General features: G+C 37.6%; 1 protein-coding gene across 2 annotated transcripts in view; it reads right to left on the bottom strand.

The window, feature by feature from the left end:
• Nucleotides 1-20000, bottom strand: part of LOC138049610 (cyclin-dependent kinase 14-like) — a 28453-nt gene that overhangs the window by 3343 nt on the left and 5110 nt on the right. For both annotated transcript variants that reach the window (XM_068895981.1, XM_068895982.1), the window contains exons 5-18: nucleotides 19774-19947; nucleotides 13757-13851; nucleotides 11556-11635; nucleotides 9731-9825; nucleotides 8740-8802; nucleotides 7072-7133; nucleotides 6814-6875; nucleotides 6198-6258; nucleotides 6021-6080; nucleotides 4265-4358; nucleotides 3212-3275; nucleotides 2178-2226; nucleotides 1293-1341; nucleotides 660-750 (exon numbers count right to left, since the gene is read on the bottom strand). In XM_068895981.1, coding sequence (XP_068752082.1) covers nucleotides 660-750; nucleotides 1293-1341; nucleotides 2178-2226; nucleotides 3212-3275; nucleotides 4265-4358; nucleotides 6021-6080; nucleotides 6198-6258; nucleotides 6814-6875; nucleotides 7072-7133; nucleotides 8740-8802; nucleotides 9731-9825; nucleotides 11556-11635; nucleotides 13757-13851; nucleotides 19774-19947 — 1099 coding nt within the window. The remainder of the gene's footprint in view (nucleotides 1-659; nucleotides 751-1292; nucleotides 1342-2177; nucleotides 2227-3211; nucleotides 3276-4264; nucleotides 4359-6020; nucleotides 6081-6197; nucleotides 6259-6813; nucleotides 6876-7071; nucleotides 7134-8739; nucleotides 8803-9730; nucleotides 9826-11555; nucleotides 11636-13756; nucleotides 13852-19773; nucleotides 19948-20000) is intronic.

Genomic DNA, 20000 nt, shown 5'->3' with positions numbered 1-20000 from the left:
TCTGATTACACTAACACGAGACTTCAAGGTGAAAATAGGTTATTGTGGGCACGTCAGTCAGTTTGCTGAACAAAATGACCTCCGTTTACTTGAATTGGTTACAAACTGGATATCAGATAACGCCGCCCGTGAAAATAGACAAAATATACTGCATTACTGTAGGAATAAACTAAGCAACAGTGCCGTGCCAGAGACGAAAACCCTCTAAAAACCACCCTTTAGAAGTGGCCAAAAATATGTGGAAACGTATTCCTCATCTAATGCAACGGCACCAGACCCCGAGGAAAGGGTATATACTACTATACACAAGGAAAAATACGCAGACAGCGCAGTTCAAAAGTTAAGCAAGTTAAAGCATCAGCGACTGACAAACGTAGAATGACGAAAAACTCCCGCCAAACTCCTAAATAGTCCTAACCTATCCCAGAGCCACCTACGGTCCTCTACGTCGTGCCGTCAGAATATTCAATTGCTGACTAACTCGTTCCCATGTCACTCGACCGTCAGAAATTACACCTTTCATGACGCAAAGAATATTATGATCTTCAAAACTTTGATTATCATTACGTTCATGTGTGATTTTCGATGGAATTAAACAACACTAATATTTCTTTCAATTACGATTACAAAGCAGGCAAAAATTACAGTAAAGGCTATACCATCTGGTAAATTGAAGATTTCCTTTGGTAAATCAATAAAGTAGTGGTGTCTCAAAGCATCTGAGGCTGATATTCTGTTCTTGGGAATGCACTAAAAACATGAATTTTTGTGAAATTCTCAGATTTTGTACAGCATTCTTAACCAAGAAATAAACCCCTGATTAATGCGCTATTTATCCTTCTTCCGCTGACTGTGCTGTATTTTCTCCAGGGCATTTAAAGCTATGGATAAACAGAGAAGAGGAAAGGCACAACCAAGTTGATGAAACAGGATTGGGCAATTAAGGGACGCAGAGAAATACATGTAACTGGTAAAATGTGTGAGGTCCTGCCTGTGCAGCTGTAGACATTGCATACAAAACAAGCCACACTTCTCTTGGACAGGTTTCCAGCTAGGTCTGATTTTCATACTAGATTACCAGGCTGCTGTGGTGAACTTAAGCAATGGCCATACCAGACATACATGTAGCATAGTCTCTTTTTTGACTTGTCTATTGCTAGACAGTTGACAAATCCCTCGATCATCTGCAGAACACCCCCTCCCAAGCATTACTAATATAAAAAATAAATTAGCCTTTGTCTAGCATCCTAGTAACCTGAAAAATACTTGGCAATATCTTAGAAAGTATCTACCTGAACCATTTCTGTCGCTAGAGATTCAGCTCCAGGAATAGACAACAACCTATAGTACCAAAGGATAAACTACAGTGTCACAAGAATTTATTGCTGTCGTGAATCTGAAGTCGCGCAGGGATGGCGCAGGGATAGCACAGTGGTGAGAGCACTCGCCTCCCACCAATGTGGCCAGGGTTCGATTCCCAGATCCGACATCATATGTGGGTTGCGTTTGTTGCTTCTCTATACTCTGCTCCGAGTGACTTTTCTCTGGGTACTCCGGTTTTCCCGTCTCCTCATTAAAACCAATATGATTTGATTTCATTTCATTTTTATACAGGACCCCACAAGCTATTCAACTTTAAACCCTATCGTGTGAAAATAAAGTTCTATATTAAATAATTCAGGGCTCGAAATTGCGACCAATACAGTCGCATTTGCGACTAAATTTTTCCCTTTGCGACTAAAATATTTGGAGAAGTCGCAAATTTGCGACTTGTTGTCACCTTCGCTCTTTCGAAACAAAAGGGTTAGCAGTTGCCACTTTGCTGCTACTTTTGCTAAAATAAATAAATGACAAAATTATTTTGTTTCTCGCTGTGAATTTCTCTGAAGATAGCGTAATTATAGAGTAATTTAGCTGCGATGTTACGTGAACAGCTCCATTCCTTCGATCATTCGCCATTTGTAGCGGTTTCTTTACACACAAGTATTGCGGGCTCATATTTTTTTGCTAAACCGCTGACAACACAATGCAGCGCGGCGATTTTGCGACTAAAATTTGCGAAATTGCAACCACATTTTCGTATCTTGTCGCAAAATTGCGACTGGATTTTTTCGTTAATTTCGAGCCCTGATTATAATTTACAATGAAGAAGACAAAGAATTTGAAAACCCACTCACTTTGGAGCTACAACGCCAAGCCGCCGAGGTGGATAACATACAAATAAATCTAAATATGGAAATAAAAGAAATACTTCACAGTCATCTTAAAATATATCATGACTTCTTTTCTTTACTAGAGCGAGTTTCAATCGAGTGTCGTAAAACCAAAACCAAAATAATTACTTTGGCCAATCAAAAAGGACGGAGACAATCCAGTAAACCAATCAAAACTCGAAGCAATTACACGCAGGCGACACAAAGCGCGGGAAAATGTGCACGCGCAAGCCACGATTGGTTTGGTTTCACTTCTGATTGGTTGAGAACATGGCGCGAAAACTTTGAACCAATCACTGAGTGAAGTAATGCAAAACCAAAGTAATTAGCTAATTACTTTCGACACTCAATTGAAAACCGCTTTAATACCAATGTGAAACTCACGTTGAAAATGTCTTTGTCATAAATGTACTTGTCAAATCGTGTTTAAGCACATCTTTTTTTTATCTATTAAATGGTCTCTGTTTGCAATATCTAAAGGAACTCCTAGTGCATCGGAAAAAAACTAGGTCTTTACTTTCAAACAATCTAGACCTGCTGATGCAGCCAACTTGTAAAACCAAAACATACAGTGATTTAGCTCCTTCTCTTAAAGATGCGGAACACTGTTCCTTTCATTGGAAATACGACAGTCCAGTACAGCTTTGTTGTTTAAGAAAAAACTATTGACTTTCCTTTTTACTAAATTTATTGAGAGTAACTCTTTATTATATTCGTAATGTTTTTTTTCTTAGATTCTAGTTGTCATCATAATGATTGTTGCTACCTTTTAATTTGTAAGTTCCATGATTGTACTTTGTAGTTTTAGCAATATATATTTTAAAGCGCCTCGAGCAAATAGTGGATGTGTGTGCTACATTATTATTATTATTAGTCTACAAACAGTTGTTTACGTTTCCTTTGTTGAAAACCATCAGATCACGAAGAAGTCATTTTTTTAAAACTATATTATTATTATAATTATAATTATAAAAACCAAGTTGTCCGAACATATCTACCTGTGTTATATTCGGGTAGTCTGGTCACTCCAGGCCACGTTTCTTCGGTTGCAGTGCCAGATATCTACAATTTGACAATAATTATAAATACAAAATAAGTATAATATTTCCACCAATCAATCAAAAATAAAATAGGATAATGACAAAGCTTTAAGTCTTACAAGTGTAAAACCTTTTATCGCAAAACATTTACCGGTAGTTAGAACCGGACCAACTATAGGACCCAGATGGTCAAACTAAAGTTCAGTTTAAAGTAATCTTCTAAAAGACACTTTCAATTTGCCAGAACTGACCAGCCAAATGGGGTATTTGGAAGGATTATCACTACAATGTCTTCAAGGATGATATATTCTCCTCCAGAAGAATGCAAGGGATTGTCATGCAAATGGCCGTATTTATACTAGAGGACGTCTAAGACGTCCAGACGCATTAAACGTCTGGCCGTAAGTGCGATTAATATAAATACGGGACGCACGCACATAACTAATCGACGGCTAGAAATCATATTCACAATTTTCTTCAAAAGATACTGAAATTTAATCACCAAAGAGACTGTGTGCACTTCATTGCTAAGTGCATCCCAGTTTAGTGCGTCTCGTCTTTATACTAGACGGCTTAGACGTCTGAGATGACTAAGACGTCTGTTAAGTACGTCGTTCAGACGCACTTAACTTGAGACGTTTAATTCGTCTGACGTTTAATGCGTCCACCTTATTTCCCGTTTTTATACTAGTCGTCTAAGACTTCTAAGATGTCTTAGACGTCTCAGACGTCCTCTAGTATAAATACGGCCAATGTTCCTTCAAACATAACTTTGGTCTTTTAAAGAGCTGATTTTGAAACCATTTTAATCAAGCTAAAGATAAACAACTGTCAACTTTTAGTCAACTGTTACAAGACCACAATTATGATGAGTTGTTACAGTTTAGACCCTACTTATGTTTGAGAGATTTACAGGACAAAAAGCACGCATAAATAACTGCAAAAGTGCGGATTCAGATAGATATTTTGACCTACAGTGTATCTTGGGCTCTTCAAGACCTGTTTAAATACCTTCCATATCTTATTGAGTTGGTCAATAGTGTCTCTCATTCCAGGAAACAGAGCAATTCCTGTTATCATCTCCACAAATATACAGCCAGCACCCCTGAAAAACATTCACTATATTTTAATAATAAATAATAATATAATATTCAACAATTATACCATGAGTGCGCATTGGATATGAGATGGTAACCAGTCTTATATCCAACAAGCGCGAATGGAATAATTCTTTTATTGCATTCCTTTAACTCCAAAACTTTGGAAATACAAGTGAAAAAGCGAGAAAATCGGAGCAAAATCAAAAAAACTTGATGAGGATGCGATGTTGTGTAATACCTTGTGGTCAGACTGATGCAGGCTCCTCACAAAAACATTTCCTGCTGTTTCACATACTTTTAAACGTTAGAATCGATAAAAACTTTCCACCGAAAGGTTTTGTTTTTGCTTTATTCAAATACAAATTTCGCTTTCCGGTGAAAAAAAATATAGCTTAGCAACGCTTTAGCACAATCAGTTGCCATAATTATAAGGTCAAACTAAAGCAGTCACCCCAAAACACAGACTGCAGACTGTGCAGACCGTGCAGACCAGGGGTAAAATATGGCGTCACCCTCACTATTATTGAGAGCTAACCGTAAACAGGCTAACCTGAATGTTATTTAGGCCTAATTAGGCTAACCGAATGTTATTTAGGCCTAATTCTGGCTAACCGAATTTTCATTTTACAGACGGTCTGCACAGTCTGCAGTCTGCGTTCTTCAGTGTCCCAAACTAAAGTATATGAGATAATAACCGAGATTGAGTGAACCAATCAGAGCACAAAAGTGCATTAACCGAGGTTGAAAATTCAATAATTATCATTATTTTAAGGGGACAGAGTCCTGGAGTGGAGGCAGAGGTTCTTGACCCACTGACATCCCTGCATCCCAACCTTTTTTGCTCATGACAATGAAAAATCCATTATCTTGGAAACCTTGATAACCAAACTAGAAATGGTGGAATACTGGTAGCTAATAACTCCATATGCTTTCTTAATTTTGCTCGTGCTTTTGTGAACGAGAGAAGCAATGAAGACACATTCAGTTTGGTGACCCCTAAAGGAGCTGTTTTTTAAAGTGCCCCCTAATCCCTAAATATTTTTTTCGCTAAAATGAATCTTTGCATCTGTTCGAAACGCACTGCGGCCATTTTTTCATTTTTCCAACAAATCCTGCCATTTTATAGGCTTGGAAAGTTGGAAAAATCCAAGCATCTTTTGTTCACGACCGAGTCAGAAGGGGAGTGGGTCTATTCCTGAGTTGACGTCACAAACTGATTTACATTGAATTAACTCTTTGTAAACATGCATGCAAAGTAGATTGTGACGTCAAGTCAGGAATAGAGTCCCACTCCCCTTCTGACTCAGTCGTGAACAAAAGATGCTTGGATTTTCGCAACTTTCGAAGCCTATAAAATGGCAAGATTTGTTAGAAAAGGGAAAAAAATGCAGCAATGCGTTCCAAACAGGTGCAAAGATCCACTATAGCGAAAAAAAATATTTTGGGGTTAGGGGCACTTTAAACAAGCCGGCACAGACTCAGTGTTCACTGAAACCCGTAAAATTCTTTACCACCTCTTTTGTGCCATCCATGGAAAAAACAAAAAATGCCACACTTCAAAAGGATTGGTTTTCAGGCAGATTTTAAGCAATATTATTATGAACTAATAGACTGATAGTTTTTCCTTGGCCAAGTTACTAAAAATTATTAATAGGTGTGTAACTCACCAGATATCCAACGATGTTGTGTAATCCTTTGACCCTAAAAGAACATCTGGAGGTCTATACCTGACAAAAACATTCAACAGCAGGTCATTGCATGAACAAGGTTTTTAACAAACCTGACATGGCCGTCAATGCTAAACAAAGGATACAAAAAATAATATTTAATAAATTTATTCTTACCAGAGGGTGACAACTTCATGGGAATATGTGTGACTAGGAACAGATTTGGCACGGGCTAAACCTAATAAAAATGAAATAAATGCTTCCCAAATTAACTATTACTGTAAATCGATGATAAGGTAAATCCTACTGAACACAACTAGAATGGAGGTTGTGTCTCGTTTTAATGGGAAAAACAACAGTCTCAGTACAGTCATCTTCCAGCATTCCATACAACACGACCTTGAGGAAGGCTGTGAAGGAAACTAATACTACAAGCAGAGGGAAAACAATTAACTGACGAACAATGAATGAACTAAACGTTTGATCTTAACTACATGTTTCATCACCCATGTATGGCTAGATTATATTTCACGACGCATATTTGAATTCAAACCTTCTATGCATGCCTTTGCTTGGCTCAGATTGCAATCCCTCCAATAAAAAAATGCACAGATTATGCAACCTGGAAGTCAATAGTAATCTATCCCCCAAGTGCAGGAAGGCAACCAGCATCCAGGATTGGGGAAAAAAAAACCTTAGTTGCTTCCACGTTATAGTTACAAGGTTGATAGCAAACCTATATCTTTAGCTTCTGGGCATTAAAAAATTGAAAGAAAAAAATCGCAGAACTCACCAAAATCAGCCAATTTTAATTCTCCAATTTCATTGATTAACAAATTCTGAGGCTTTAAGTCCCTAAAAATATAAATGTATGGCCAACTGGTAAATCAACAAAATCAGGCTTTGTAGAGCTAGGGAAACCTTATGGAACTTGTGGGGCTGTGGATGGGATAGATACATGTAGTCACAGACAGAAGGGACACAGACATTTATTTTCTTCTCGTAGCTTGATAATGCTCTTTCAGCTACATGTATCTATAAATATATTTACCTGTGAAGAATTTTCCTGTCATGAATGTAAGTCAAGCCTCTTAACAGTTGAAACAAAAACAGCTGTAATCAACAAAGAGAAATTTGAAATGAGAAGATTGCAGTGAGCATTGAATGGTACTGTTTACAAACTATACCTACAGCTACAAACCATAAAAAAAAAAAAAAATAAATAAATAAATAAAGGGTTCCTCGTTGACTACAAATTTGGAAATTACTGCTTTCTTGGTTTTGAGACGATGCAGAGAATATTATTTAAAATGACATTTCTCACTTGAGCGAGGACTTAAAATTACAGCTGGTAACATTAAATGTAAGTGTGTGTGATATGACACTCAACCTTTCCTTGCCCTGATTTCAAGTTTCCAATTTAAGTTTTATGGAAAGCTAACACTACAAGTGAATTTGGTAAGAGAGGAATGTAAAGTGAAATATTTAAGGGAAGGGACTTAAGTACACGCCACTTTTCACAAGTCATTCATTCAAAAACCTTTACTAAAGCTACACTTCTTAAAGGCCTCACTAGGCTAGGCCTAAGGTTAGCCAATTTGAAGCTTTTGGGTTGCTTTAGTATAAAATTATATAATTAGGTATAACAATGACCTGTAATAATTTTTATGAGTGACCTGTGATTAAAAGTAACCCGAGAGTCTGACTTATAGATTTTACTCTGAGACTGGCTAAGGACAGCTGATTTTACTTGCCGATTGAGGGCGCTTCAGGTGTAAATGGGTTAAGAAGCAGGGGCCCGTTTCTCGAAAGTCCCGAAAAGTTTTCGCCCCCGAAAGGCCATCTGCGAAATTGCCAACCCCTTGCTTTGGAAAGCCGATCTTTTAACTTGTTTTCAAGGTAACAAAAAGGAAAAATAACTGTGAAGTTTGACGAATTAAATGCTCTCCGTTCTTGAGTTACAAAGGGAATTGTGACACCCAAAAATGGCCCGTAAAGTTTCGGGACTTTCGAGAAACCGCCCCCAGGAGAAGATTTCAGAAAATACACTATGCATAGGAAATCGTATGAACACGAGTGCATTTAATGATTTATGGGCACGAGCCATAGGCGAGTGCAATTTGAGAACTTTCAAAACATCACAAGTGCATGACCATAAATCATGAAATGCATGAGCAGGTTCATACGATTTTTTATTTATTACATTCTCAACGAAATTACTCAAACGCGCTACTTTGTTCGTGCTCGTATTCTTCCAGTTTTGGGTTTAGTTTTCTTTCAGTCACCCATGTTTGCCAGACATTCAACCACGTCTGTGTAGCTTTCAACGTGTTTTGGTTTTTCGCATTTTCTTTAAGTTGCTCAACGATGTTTTGGTTTGACAAAGCAAACCGACTGTCAGCCATTTTTTTCACTTTGGTGTTCACATTTGGCGCTTCCCCAGTGTTTCCTTAGCAACTTCTGTATTGCACTCTATAACTTGCATGGATGGCACTCTATAACCTATTTATGCATTCACCATTGCCCAATCAGAAACAAGATATTTTGTTAAGCATATATTAATAAAATTAGGTAAAGACTTCTAAATTTGGAGATGATCCCTAAACTGCAGCAAAGAATTTAGCATTTGTTCAACATAATAAGATTTAATTATAGTAATATTACACTGTACTTGAAGTGTGGGTGCAAGTTATAGACAACATGGAGACCCTCTACAGACCTTGACGTTGCAAGAAGGAATTCCTCTTGGATGCTTTTCCAGGTAAACATTCAGATCTGTGTCCTATTATAATAAAATAAATTCTAGTCATGATTCAGTATAGCCTGGAGGTGACTTAGAAATATCTTGAAATACAAATCAAATTTTAACCCTACCACGTGCACCATGAGTATTACTATTTCATTGTAAACCAAAGTAAAATGCTCATAGATGTCTCCACAATACTATTATAACAGCTGAACCACACTTATCCAGACTCACAGGGACTGGGCTGAATAGTCCAGATAACCGAAAATAGAAATATTAATGAGCCAAAAACAAAACTGAATACGTTAGTGAAGAGTAACAGCATTATAATTACATGTATTACAAATCGTTGGTGGAACAAACCCTTTACAGTTGCCCAAAAATTATCTGCTACAGTGTACAAGTCTTTAGAATTAAAAAAAAACCTTTTTACATTGGTCTAAAATGCTGAAGTTCGAGCAGCTTGTTTTTGCAGATATCGGAGATTTGCTGATTGCTGACAACATACTCAGTTGTCTCATGACAAATTGGTTTCTTTTTCTCCTTTTTCTAATTGCAAAATAATTGACTGTTTATCTTTTATGGAGAGAATAGATCAGTTACGATATGTTTTGCGGACATGATGAATTCGTTTTCACGTGAATCTACCTCATGTTCTTCAAACCATGCTGATTGAGCTAATGGAGCGTGGAATTTCACAAAGCAACGGAGCAACTCTGAGCCAATCAGAGCACAGAGAATTGCACTGCATTGGTTACGGCACATGTGAGCATGAAACAAGTACAGATTTAGGTTTTCAAGTGAAAAAAAAAAAAAACTTTCATGTAATAATTTGAGGGAAAAATGTCTTGCTGTGGATCATAAAATATGACTAATTAATATGTATGAAAAACTGGGACCAGGGAAGGAAGTCCAGATAATCGAGGTTCAACTGTATAAGCATAATTCAAATCTTCCTACTTACCACAAATTCAAAGACAAACATGAGTGTATCTTTTGTGTGAATTATGTCATGTAATGTCACAATATTGGCATGCTTCAGCTCCTTTAATAGGGAAGCTGAAAGACAAAGGATACCAATGGATTACCAAGGATTTTTAGCAAAATTAATTTTTAATGAGTCATACCCCTATAATTTACAGGAATGGCCTGATGTTGCAGTGAAAGTTACACTAGCCCGGAGGGTGTAAGTGCAGATTGTATGTTGAAGGTTAGGGTAGCAGGTCATTGTTTTACCATAACTGAAACAACCCAAACCTTTACAAAAAGGCTAGCCTTTCTGCTAAAACAGTATTTTTCAGGCCTAATGTTAGCATTTATAGTAAAGGTTTGGCTTGTTTCAGCTATGGTGAAACAATAATCAAAAATTTGGTTTTATCAACAGAGTTGATAAATTGTAAATTGGCCACCGTACAAAGATTCTAAAAGCTGACGTTTCAAGCGTTAGCCCTTCGTCAGAGTGAATCCAATTCGCTCTGACGAAGGGCTAACGAAGGGCTAACGCTCGAAACGTCAGCTTTTAGAATCTTTGTACGGTGGCCAATTTACATTATCAACTCCATTGATAAAACCAAATTTTTGTATTCTACTTCCCCACCGACGCAGCACCATAGTTTCTTTAGAAACTATCCCTTGAAACACTAATCAACCTGCAACCCTAACCTGCAACCTGCAGTATGCACCATGCAACACTAGCCTTATCGAATAATCTCACTGAGGTTCCACAGGAGTTGTACTAATGTGCGAGCCAGTGAGCCATGCAAGCCAATTGGTTGCGAGCCATGCGAGCCATGATTGCGAGTCGTGCGAGCCATGGCTGCGAGTCATGCGAACCATGCGAGTCAAGATGCGAGTCACACAGTTATTCAAAGCTAACCGTTTTAAAATGGGTGCTTAGACTAAATAACTGTTTATCAGCGCTATTTGAAATGGGTGCTTCGACTTAAATGCGAAATTCGCATAACTCCCAAGGCTCGCTGGCTCACAGATCTAGCAGAGCCGTTCCACAGCCACTGGGATTGCATATTTCTTACTTCTTGGTAAGGTCGAAGAAAATCCACAAGAATGTTGAATAAAAAAGCAAGTAATGCAAGATCGAGTTTTAGTAGTCACCACTTTACTTTATGCCACAAGGATTTGAAACTGCAGAAATTACGCCAAGGTAAACGACAACCGGTCGTTCAGCAGGTACTGAAAGCATTGTACTTTTGGTCACTTGGGATCAGTCTTCTTTACAGCGGCTTTCAACTGAGTGTTGTAAAACAAATACCACAGTAATAATATTACTTCAACCAATCACAGCAGGTGCAAACAGCCAAAATGAACCAATCCAAATTTGTGGTACATGTACATGTACATGTAATAACTGAACATGACTCCCATTTTTGGCTTTTGGTAACCTGTCGGTCAACTGTCGGCCAACACGTTACCAACACGTTGCCGACAATCAGCTAACAGTCGGTCAACAATATGATTTGGGAACTGTTCTTCACTTTTACCAAATTCGTAGCAATTCTGAAACAATATTGCTCAAAGTGCGGGGAAAATGGCGCATGAAATTGCAATTGTCATGGTTTTCCTTTTCATTGGTTGATAAACTGGCGTGAGATTTTTAGTGTAGCAATTACAATCATGCAATTACTTTCAACAGTCAATCAAAAATTGCTACATGTATATTTGGAATTTTTTTGTAATCTCTGCTCCAGTACAGTACCTGCAGAAGGAACCATGAAGCACAGGAAATGTCTAGGATCAACAGCGAACATATGAATAATCACTTCAGACAGTACCTTCTCTGATGGCAGTGAAAGGTGCTCCTTCTTCTTCTTGTAATCTGATCTCTTTTAAAGCCACAATTTTTTTGTTTGCACTATTGAAAGATAATGACATAGGACAGTTATTGATAGCCAAGTATAATCATTGCTACCTATTTCATTCGGTGTGCCCCAGGGGTCAATCCTGGGGCCCTTGATGTTTATAATTGGGAGATTACGCAACAGAACGGCTGGAAGACTCAAGACACCAGAATGACGAAAAAATGTTGCGCAAGACTGTGCATTCCCAATCCTACACGACATTCTTTCGTCATTCTGCTGTCCCCAGTCTTCCGGCTGTCCTGTTGCGTAAGCCCCCTAATAACGATGCTGATGCAGTTCAACTGAACTTTAAATGGTTGGTTGCCTGAGCATTTCATGAAATTCAGCACTAATATTATTAAAGTTTAAAGAACGAAATGATATATGAAATAAAATTAATCATATACTGAACTAGCTCAGTTGGTTAGAGTGTCGCACCAGTATTGCGAGGTCACTGGTTCAAACCCTGTTGAAGTCCTGAATTTTTCAGGCTTCTCGACGCAATTGCTAAAACTGCGTCCATATCTGCGAGGATCATATAGCTTTACTCGACTAAAATAAATAAGTTTAAGCACCTTGTCATCACAAAGAAAATAAATTAAAATTGTGCATACATCAGATAATCTGAATGGGTCGCAGATAATGCAGTTGCTTCAACTGAGACAGATCTTGGTGTTCATCTTTCCTCAAATTTATAGGCAGGTATGTTTTGCAGGTTGCAGGTTGAAATTTAATTATAACTGGAAAACCGCTGGCACTTAAAAGAAAAGTAAAGCGATAGACTTACCGTGACTGACGCTGTTTATGATAGATGGAATATATTTGCCGTAGGGTGAAGTTGCACGTGTTTTTACCATGTGAAAGATGCCAACTACTTTATGTAAGAACCCCTGATGAGTATATGGGTTATTAACTATTTTTAGTGCTAGTGATTTTCCAGTTATAATTAAATTTCAACCTGCAACCTGCAGAACATACTTGCTGCAAATTTATCATGGAACGATCACATTGACTTAATTATAAAGTAAAGCAAATAAGATGTTGGGTACCATCTACAATGTACAGAACATATACCAATGAATGTGACCAAAACACTTTGTTGATTCTACATAAAAAATCATTGGTAAGTTCACAGTTGGAGTATGAACCTCAAGTTTGGTCTCCCTATACAAACGAAAAAATTATGGCCCTTGAGTGTGTTCAAAGTGTCACCAAACTTATTTTGAAATGTGATGTACATGTAACTTATCCAGAATAGATAAATTGGGTCTTTTGCCTCTATAATTTATTATTACAGCGATCCCCCTTTATATCAATAAATCAAAATTACTCAATCACTGTCATTTTAGTATCAAACAGACCCCTTCTATATCCTATCAGGGAGTTTTAGTGATGACAACAGCAAAGGCAACAGCAATGCCACCAAACTATCATTAAATGAGTGAAAGAAATAATAATACATCCAACATGCATTTTAGCACCTTTCTTTTCAACCCAGGTCTTTACAAACCAATAATCTTAAAATCACCACATTAAAGGTTTTGATGACAACTGGACCTAGCAATTTCAATTTCTCATAATATTTACATTACTTCACAGGAGTCCGTGCCAATCTGGTTACAGGTTACTTTGTCAACATTCTACAATGCAAACAAACAGTAAAATTGCAAGACACATTTTTACGTAATAACTGATCACGTAAGAAACGTTTTTGCTGGCATTGCTGTCTTTACGAAGATTCCTATTGTCAACTTAATTCCCCATATGCAATTCATATTGATGCCTAAAATGCAGCTGAAAGCATTAAAATAATTTCAACTTGCACTGGGTTTTTTTTAAGGAGAGCTTTACAGATGTGTCCATTGCAAGAGCTAACTGCAAGATATTTTAATTTAGCCCACAGAATTTGACCAAAACGCAAAAGTACATGTACAATGAGTTTCACTGACTTTTACAGTCAAAACGAAAAAAATAACTGGCTTTCTAAACAAGCCAGCTTGAAGTTCCTTTTTTCTTATATCCAAATTCCCAAGGTCTCATGCATTGGATTCTAATCATGGTATCTTGAATAGAAGACTGGAAATATTGTGGCTGCATTACTCCATGACAGTTCAGCCATCATTACATGTACATACCTACATAATCCTTTGTATACTGTAGCATATGACCCCTCTCCAAGTTGTTCAAGCTTCTGGTATGAATCAAGGCAACCAAATGGAGGAGACAGGGGCTACAAAATAAATAATTATTTAAATGTAGCAACAAAGCAAGCTTGAGCTAGGTTCTTATTTTCTGAAGGAAAAGATCACATTGTAGGTGGCAGGGTAATTGTAAAGAACATCTCCCCTCAACCAACAGTCAGCCAACAGTCGGCCGACTGTCCCTAGGCTGTCAACCGACAGTTCGCCAACTTTTGGCAAACACTCCGCCGACTGTTGGCTGACTGTCAGCCGACAGCTTTATTTACTATTTGCTGAAAAGATAACTGCTTGTAGGCCATCTGTCGGCTGACTAACGGCCAACAGTTGGTTGACAGTCGGTTAAGTGTTGGTAACCTGTCGGTAGTATGTCAGTAAATTGAGAACGATAATTGCCTTGAAAATTTTAAGATTATAAACCCCAGATAATTGCATTGAAAAGAAAAATAAAATTCAAAAAGTCTCTGACATTAATGGTTATTTGCTGTTAGTTCAGCATGATTTCTACAGTAGGCAATTTCCTTTCCAACGTTTACTTTGTGTCCCAGCCTAGTTGCCATTTTGGAATTTTACCTTTGTCCCAATGCAATCCCCCTCTGAATTTTGCAGGGTCCTTATGTCAATTTCATGCTCGTCTGTTTTTTTTTTCATTTTCAGGGTGTTTTTATCATTGTTTTTATTGGTTATGTACTTTTGCAATCTTGGTGGCTCCTACAGGAGCTGTTTGTTTTTCAGAAGAGACAGCGTTACTCGTAGAAGCGGTCGTCAAACTTGAGTGGCAAAAGCTCTCCCTCTCACCGCATGTCAGTCATCACTGGCAGGTGTCGCCTAAGTCAGCTCCTTGACAGAGCCACCATGCATGTCTCACAATGCCAGATTGTAAGCGTGCCCATCGACGATTCTTATCTCTGCAATGGCGACACAATCTCAGAGGGTGCTGTGGGGGCAACTGGCTCTGGTGAAAGGCACTTGCCATGCTGCAGTTGTAATGTCCTTAAGGACTTGTAGGACCCTCCAGTACCTGGTGTGGATGGTGGCCATGCAGGCTGTGGGCGGTGTCTGACATTTGCAGACTGCAGACTGCAGACTAACCCTAAATCACTATTATTGCAAGCTAACCGTTTTAAAACGGGTTCTTAGACTTGAATAATGTTTATCAGCGCTATTTGAAATGGGTGCTTAGACTTGAGTAATGTTTATCAGCACTATTTGTAGGCAGTCTGCAGTCTGCAAATGTCAGACACCGGGCTGTGCCATGGGTGCTCGCATGAGTGGCAACTTTCTGTTGATGCTGCTGCTGCTGCAATTGTTAAGCTGTGCGTTGGCGCAGTGTCTGTACCTCGGCCCTGAGAGTTTTCATGCAAAAATGCATGAAAGCTTAACTTGTCGAGAAACAAAATGGTTTGCCAAATCTCTAAAAGTTCTAATTTCCTGATTTTTCTTTTTTTCCATCTGTCGCTAACCTGTTGGTAACCTGTTGGTAGTCTGTTGGTCAAGTGTCGGCCAAGTGTCGGCCGACTGTCAGTGGAGGGGAGATGTTCTTCACAATTACCGATAGCAGAAGGTAGTGGTATTCAGCCTTTGTCCCCAAAGCAGTCAGTCACAAAAATCTTGAGTTTGCCCAGCAATGTGTGTTTGATTGGTGCAGAGTTGACAGCACAAAGATTGTGAATTTACCCAGCAATGCAGTTTTGATTGGTGCAGAAATTATTTGTACTATTTTGTCTGTTTTAGATAATAATTATTTTAGGTGATTAAAGAAAATCTACATTTATTTTAGATACCATTATAGCTCATTAATTTTTAGGTCATTTTTATAGATACCATGATTGTAGTTCATTTTAGGTAATTTTAGATCATTTAAGGTCATTCCTTGTAGTAACTATGTGACTGAAATGGCGGATCTCAATAGAAGAGAACCCAAATAATATAACTGTCATAATATTCAAATAGTAGTATTTACAACAAGTGGACGTAACAGACAGGAAAAAATGTCAGACAAGGAAGTTACATTTGAGGAACTAAAGTCATACACTGTAGTTTGATGACTGTGTGTTAGTAAGAGTTATCTGACTGTGTGAGAGTTCTTTGTCTTGCCTTAGACTTTTATCTCACAGAAAGCCTGGCAATAAACACAAAACTTACCAAAAAGGCCTTTCGCCTTAATAAAAACATCTTGTCTATACAATACACAAGAAACAATTAAGCCATGTACCTGAATGCTTTTAAAAAGCTTATTATTTCCTAAATGATAGTGATCATAGACAAACAAGAAAAGTGACATATTTAGTATACTTAGTATGCATAGACAAGAGGAAAGCAGGCACCACTTCAGAATTCTAGCTGCTAGCTCTTAAAACAATCATTCGGAAGTGCTTTTCTTCCTGAAGGCAAAAATAATTATTAAATTATATCTGATAAGATGAGCAAGCTACCATATCCTTTAGAGATGCTATCACACGAGACAGTCAAGATGGCTGGCATAAATAATTATACTGAAATGAAGCTGAAAAATAACTTGATTTCCTAAAAAGGTGTTTTTATAAAAATATGACTTCTCTGTATGTGGCACTACTTACATGTAAGGACACATTGCCTACTTTAAAAAAAAAAAACATTGTGAAAAGTTTTCCCCAAAGCATTAAGTATTTAAGAGATTTGTTTTTACCCTCACAAAGATATAGTTCTCTTTAATTTATGCACACAGCATTACAAAATAATGTCACTGAAAATCACATTTGAATAATAATTAACATGAATTTCATCATTTCAAAGAATACTGTTTATAAATAAGTTTTGTTGCATCTGCAGATGTTACGAAATTATTCAAAACATGGGGTAAATGTTCTGTTAATGGACTCCCCTTTTTGAGCTGACCGATCCGGAGAGGATGTTGTTTTGCTGTGACACCCATAAGTTGACATACTTTTACAAGTAATATACAGGACACTACAAGTTACTAACCACGCATTTCATTTTAATGGATGTTACATGTATTATTAAGTTCTTCATGTACATGTAAGCTTAATTACTAGAATGAAAGAGAGAAATTACAACAGCACACTAATCATAATATTCAGTAGCAAGATTGTCAATGTTCAGTACATTACTAGAACAAAAAAAAAAGGTTTTATAAAATGAAGCATTTTTCTAGAGCACAGATTGGAACAATTTTCCTTCAAATCTATGACATAAATGCCTATATCCTGACACAAGTACATACTTGCTATTCTTACATGTATTCACCAAGACTCATTCTTCCAATTCAAGAATCACTTGGCAAAACATCACTCTGGCATAAATTGAGGTCAGAAACATCAGGCACAAAAAAAAGCCTATTAAAGGTCACATGACACGTTCTTACAACCGAAGGAAGACATTTTCCAAATCTTCAATAAGAGGTGAACTATGATTAATAGATTTGACTAAAACAACAATTTACCAAGCTACAATAACTGCTGCATTTTTTTCTCTTAATCAGAAAAGAAGCACAAACATACATGTAAAGGCGAACAAGAAAATGACAAATGAGAGTCAACAGCAAAAGTAAATTCTAAAATAGCCTACGCAGATTGTGCCAACCATAGGAAAGCAAGAAAAACCAATAAACAACAATGGCACAAACCTTGTTTAATATCCATGCAGAAATATAGTGGGGCAGTAAACAGAACCTTGGGACAGATTAGTTAAATCCTCGCAGCTATCTGAACAATTTAAGCAATTATTATTGTCTCTGTTAGACACCCGAAAAATTCAGGTGGTTTCAGCGCGATTAAAACCCATGACCTCTGCATTATGCACCGGTGCGATTCAAATCCAGTTGAAAGCCACTTGAATTTTTCAGCTCTTTTGTCTATGACAGACAATTTCTTAATCCCCAGTACAAGGATCACTTCTACAGACCTTTTGGCTATAACAGGTCTGCAATTCAAATATACATTTCTTTCATTAATTATTAACCCTTTCACTCCTGTAAAGGCCACTGAGACTTAAAGATTTTACTCTGTCTAACGCCAGACGATTTTACTCGTCAATGGCGAACCCCACAGGAGTGAAAGGGTTAAGGAAGACATACAAAGTCATGTAGTTTTCAAGTGGACCTAGATGTTGTTAACCCATGAATTCACACCTAAAGTGTACCCAATTGATGAGCAAAATCGTCTGGCGTTAGACAGAGTGAAATCTTAAAGTTTCACACTCCCGACAAAATAATGGTTTTAAAAAAAATCGGACCATGCCATGCTATTAGTTGTTTAACTTCATTAGATTATAAAAGTACGCTTCTAAAAATTATTACAAAAATAATTGTATCAGGTGAGTTTGCTATATGAAAACTGTATGCCCTCCAATGTCATGACACACCCTAAACTGCACACATACACGTATGTACATGTATAGCTTATTTTGCCCGCATATTGAGTCATCATCATCATCATCATCAATCTTTATTTAAACACGAAATGACATCATCTTACAATGGTCTGGTCTTTCTGCAGGTACCGGAAAGCATTGTGTTTTTGGTTCCTTGGGATTAGTCTTTATTTGGAGTTCTTTTGTTTTCTGTCTTTTGTTTCTTTTGTTTTACGTAACTTGTGCTCCGGTACCTGCAGAAGCTGCCCAATGGTCTTCCTACAACTAATGTGAATTGAGCCTAAATTACAGTAACTATACCTTAACTATACCTAACTATTGAAGTAAGAGAATAAAATGCAATAAAAAATTAGGAGTAAAAAGTTTGCGTAATTAAAGCGGTTACATAAAAAAATCTTTCCCATTAAATGAATTTTCAAAATTGCTCAAATTGGGAGTCGCTATCTGGTCTCAAAGGGGATTTTTGTTCCACAGAACAGATCCCCTGTAGTGTAGACTCCCTTTCGCAGACTCAGGTCTTGGTCTTGGGATATACCAATTTGATTGTGAGTTCCTGAGATTGTGTGAATGCACACTTGAAATATTAGTAAAAATCCGCTTTAAGTACAGTGGGGAAAGATTGTCATGGACTTTGTATAGGAAGTAGAGCACACTAACCATGAGGCCACCGCACCTCCCACAACTTGGGGCAGGTACAAAACACAGGTCACAGGTCATTGTTTTACCAATACAGAAACAGCCCTAATCATTTACAAATGCTACATGCAACATTAGGCCTAAAAACGTTTGTATAGGCCTAAGGTTAGCAAATGTTGAGGATACTTTCTGTATTGGTAAAACAGTGACCTATGACCTGTGTTTTGTACCTGCCCCAAACGTCAATTTTTTGTGGCCACTAGTAAATCCCGAAAGTAGCGACCCCCCCCCCCCCCCCCCGAAACTAACGACCTCCCGAAAGTAGCGACCTTCCCCCCCCGCCCCCCGAAAATAGCAAGACCAAGTTTTTAAAATGGTATGCTGTCAATCAATAGTAAAAATTTTAATGTACAATAATATGTTCGTGCAGTTTAATTTACAACAAGGGAAAGCTTTATGCCACCATTCGTCCTTGACATCAGTTCACTGATATAGCGATGAAAGAACTACCGTAAACAGGTATAATTTCGTATTAACAACAGGAACGTTTCTTCAAATTGAAATTGAAAGCTATATAGTTTTCTAAATACGGTTTTTTGCTGTATCTATCATTACATGTATCTTCTTTTTATGACACACAATCTATTACATATGGAATGCAAATAAAATGTTGTTCTTTTTTAAATTTTATGTTGTTCATTTTTTATTTCGGAAAAAAGGCTCGCGCCAGCTCTATTTGTAAATGATTTGTGTTCCCCGAAAGTAGCGACCCCCCGAAAGTAACGACCCCCCCGAAAGTAGCGACCCCCAAAGGCTGCTAATTCCGAAAGTAACAAGGGTCGCTACTATCGGAACTCTAACGTAGTTTGGTTGAAAATTAAAACAAAGGAAGAAAATGACCTGCAACATGTACATGGAGACATCAATAAACGCAATAAACTACAAACCTGTGACAATCCAGAAGTGAACTCATCTGAATGTCGTCTACCATTCCCAATTTCAAAGCTGATCTTCCTGAGACGAGCACCAACTGAGTCAGATGATGTTCTTCTCACACTCCGCTTCCCAATGACCTTTTTTGAAACTGGTGATGAGGCATGATTATGCTCAAAGACGTCATTCTTAGAAAAAAGAAAACAAAATTTTAGTTGTTTGTCTCAGCCATCTGCTTTGA

The sequence above is a fragment of the Montipora capricornis genome, chromosome 5 (assembly GCF_036669925.1).
Source record: "Montipora capricornis isolate CH-2021 chromosome 5, ASM3666992v2, whole genome shotgun sequence".
In the NCBI taxonomy this organism is placed as follows: domain Eukaryota; kingdom Metazoa; phylum Cnidaria; class Anthozoa; order Scleractinia; family Acroporidae; genus Montipora; species Montipora capricornis.
This window is presented reverse-complemented; position numbering and strand designations above follow the sequence as displayed.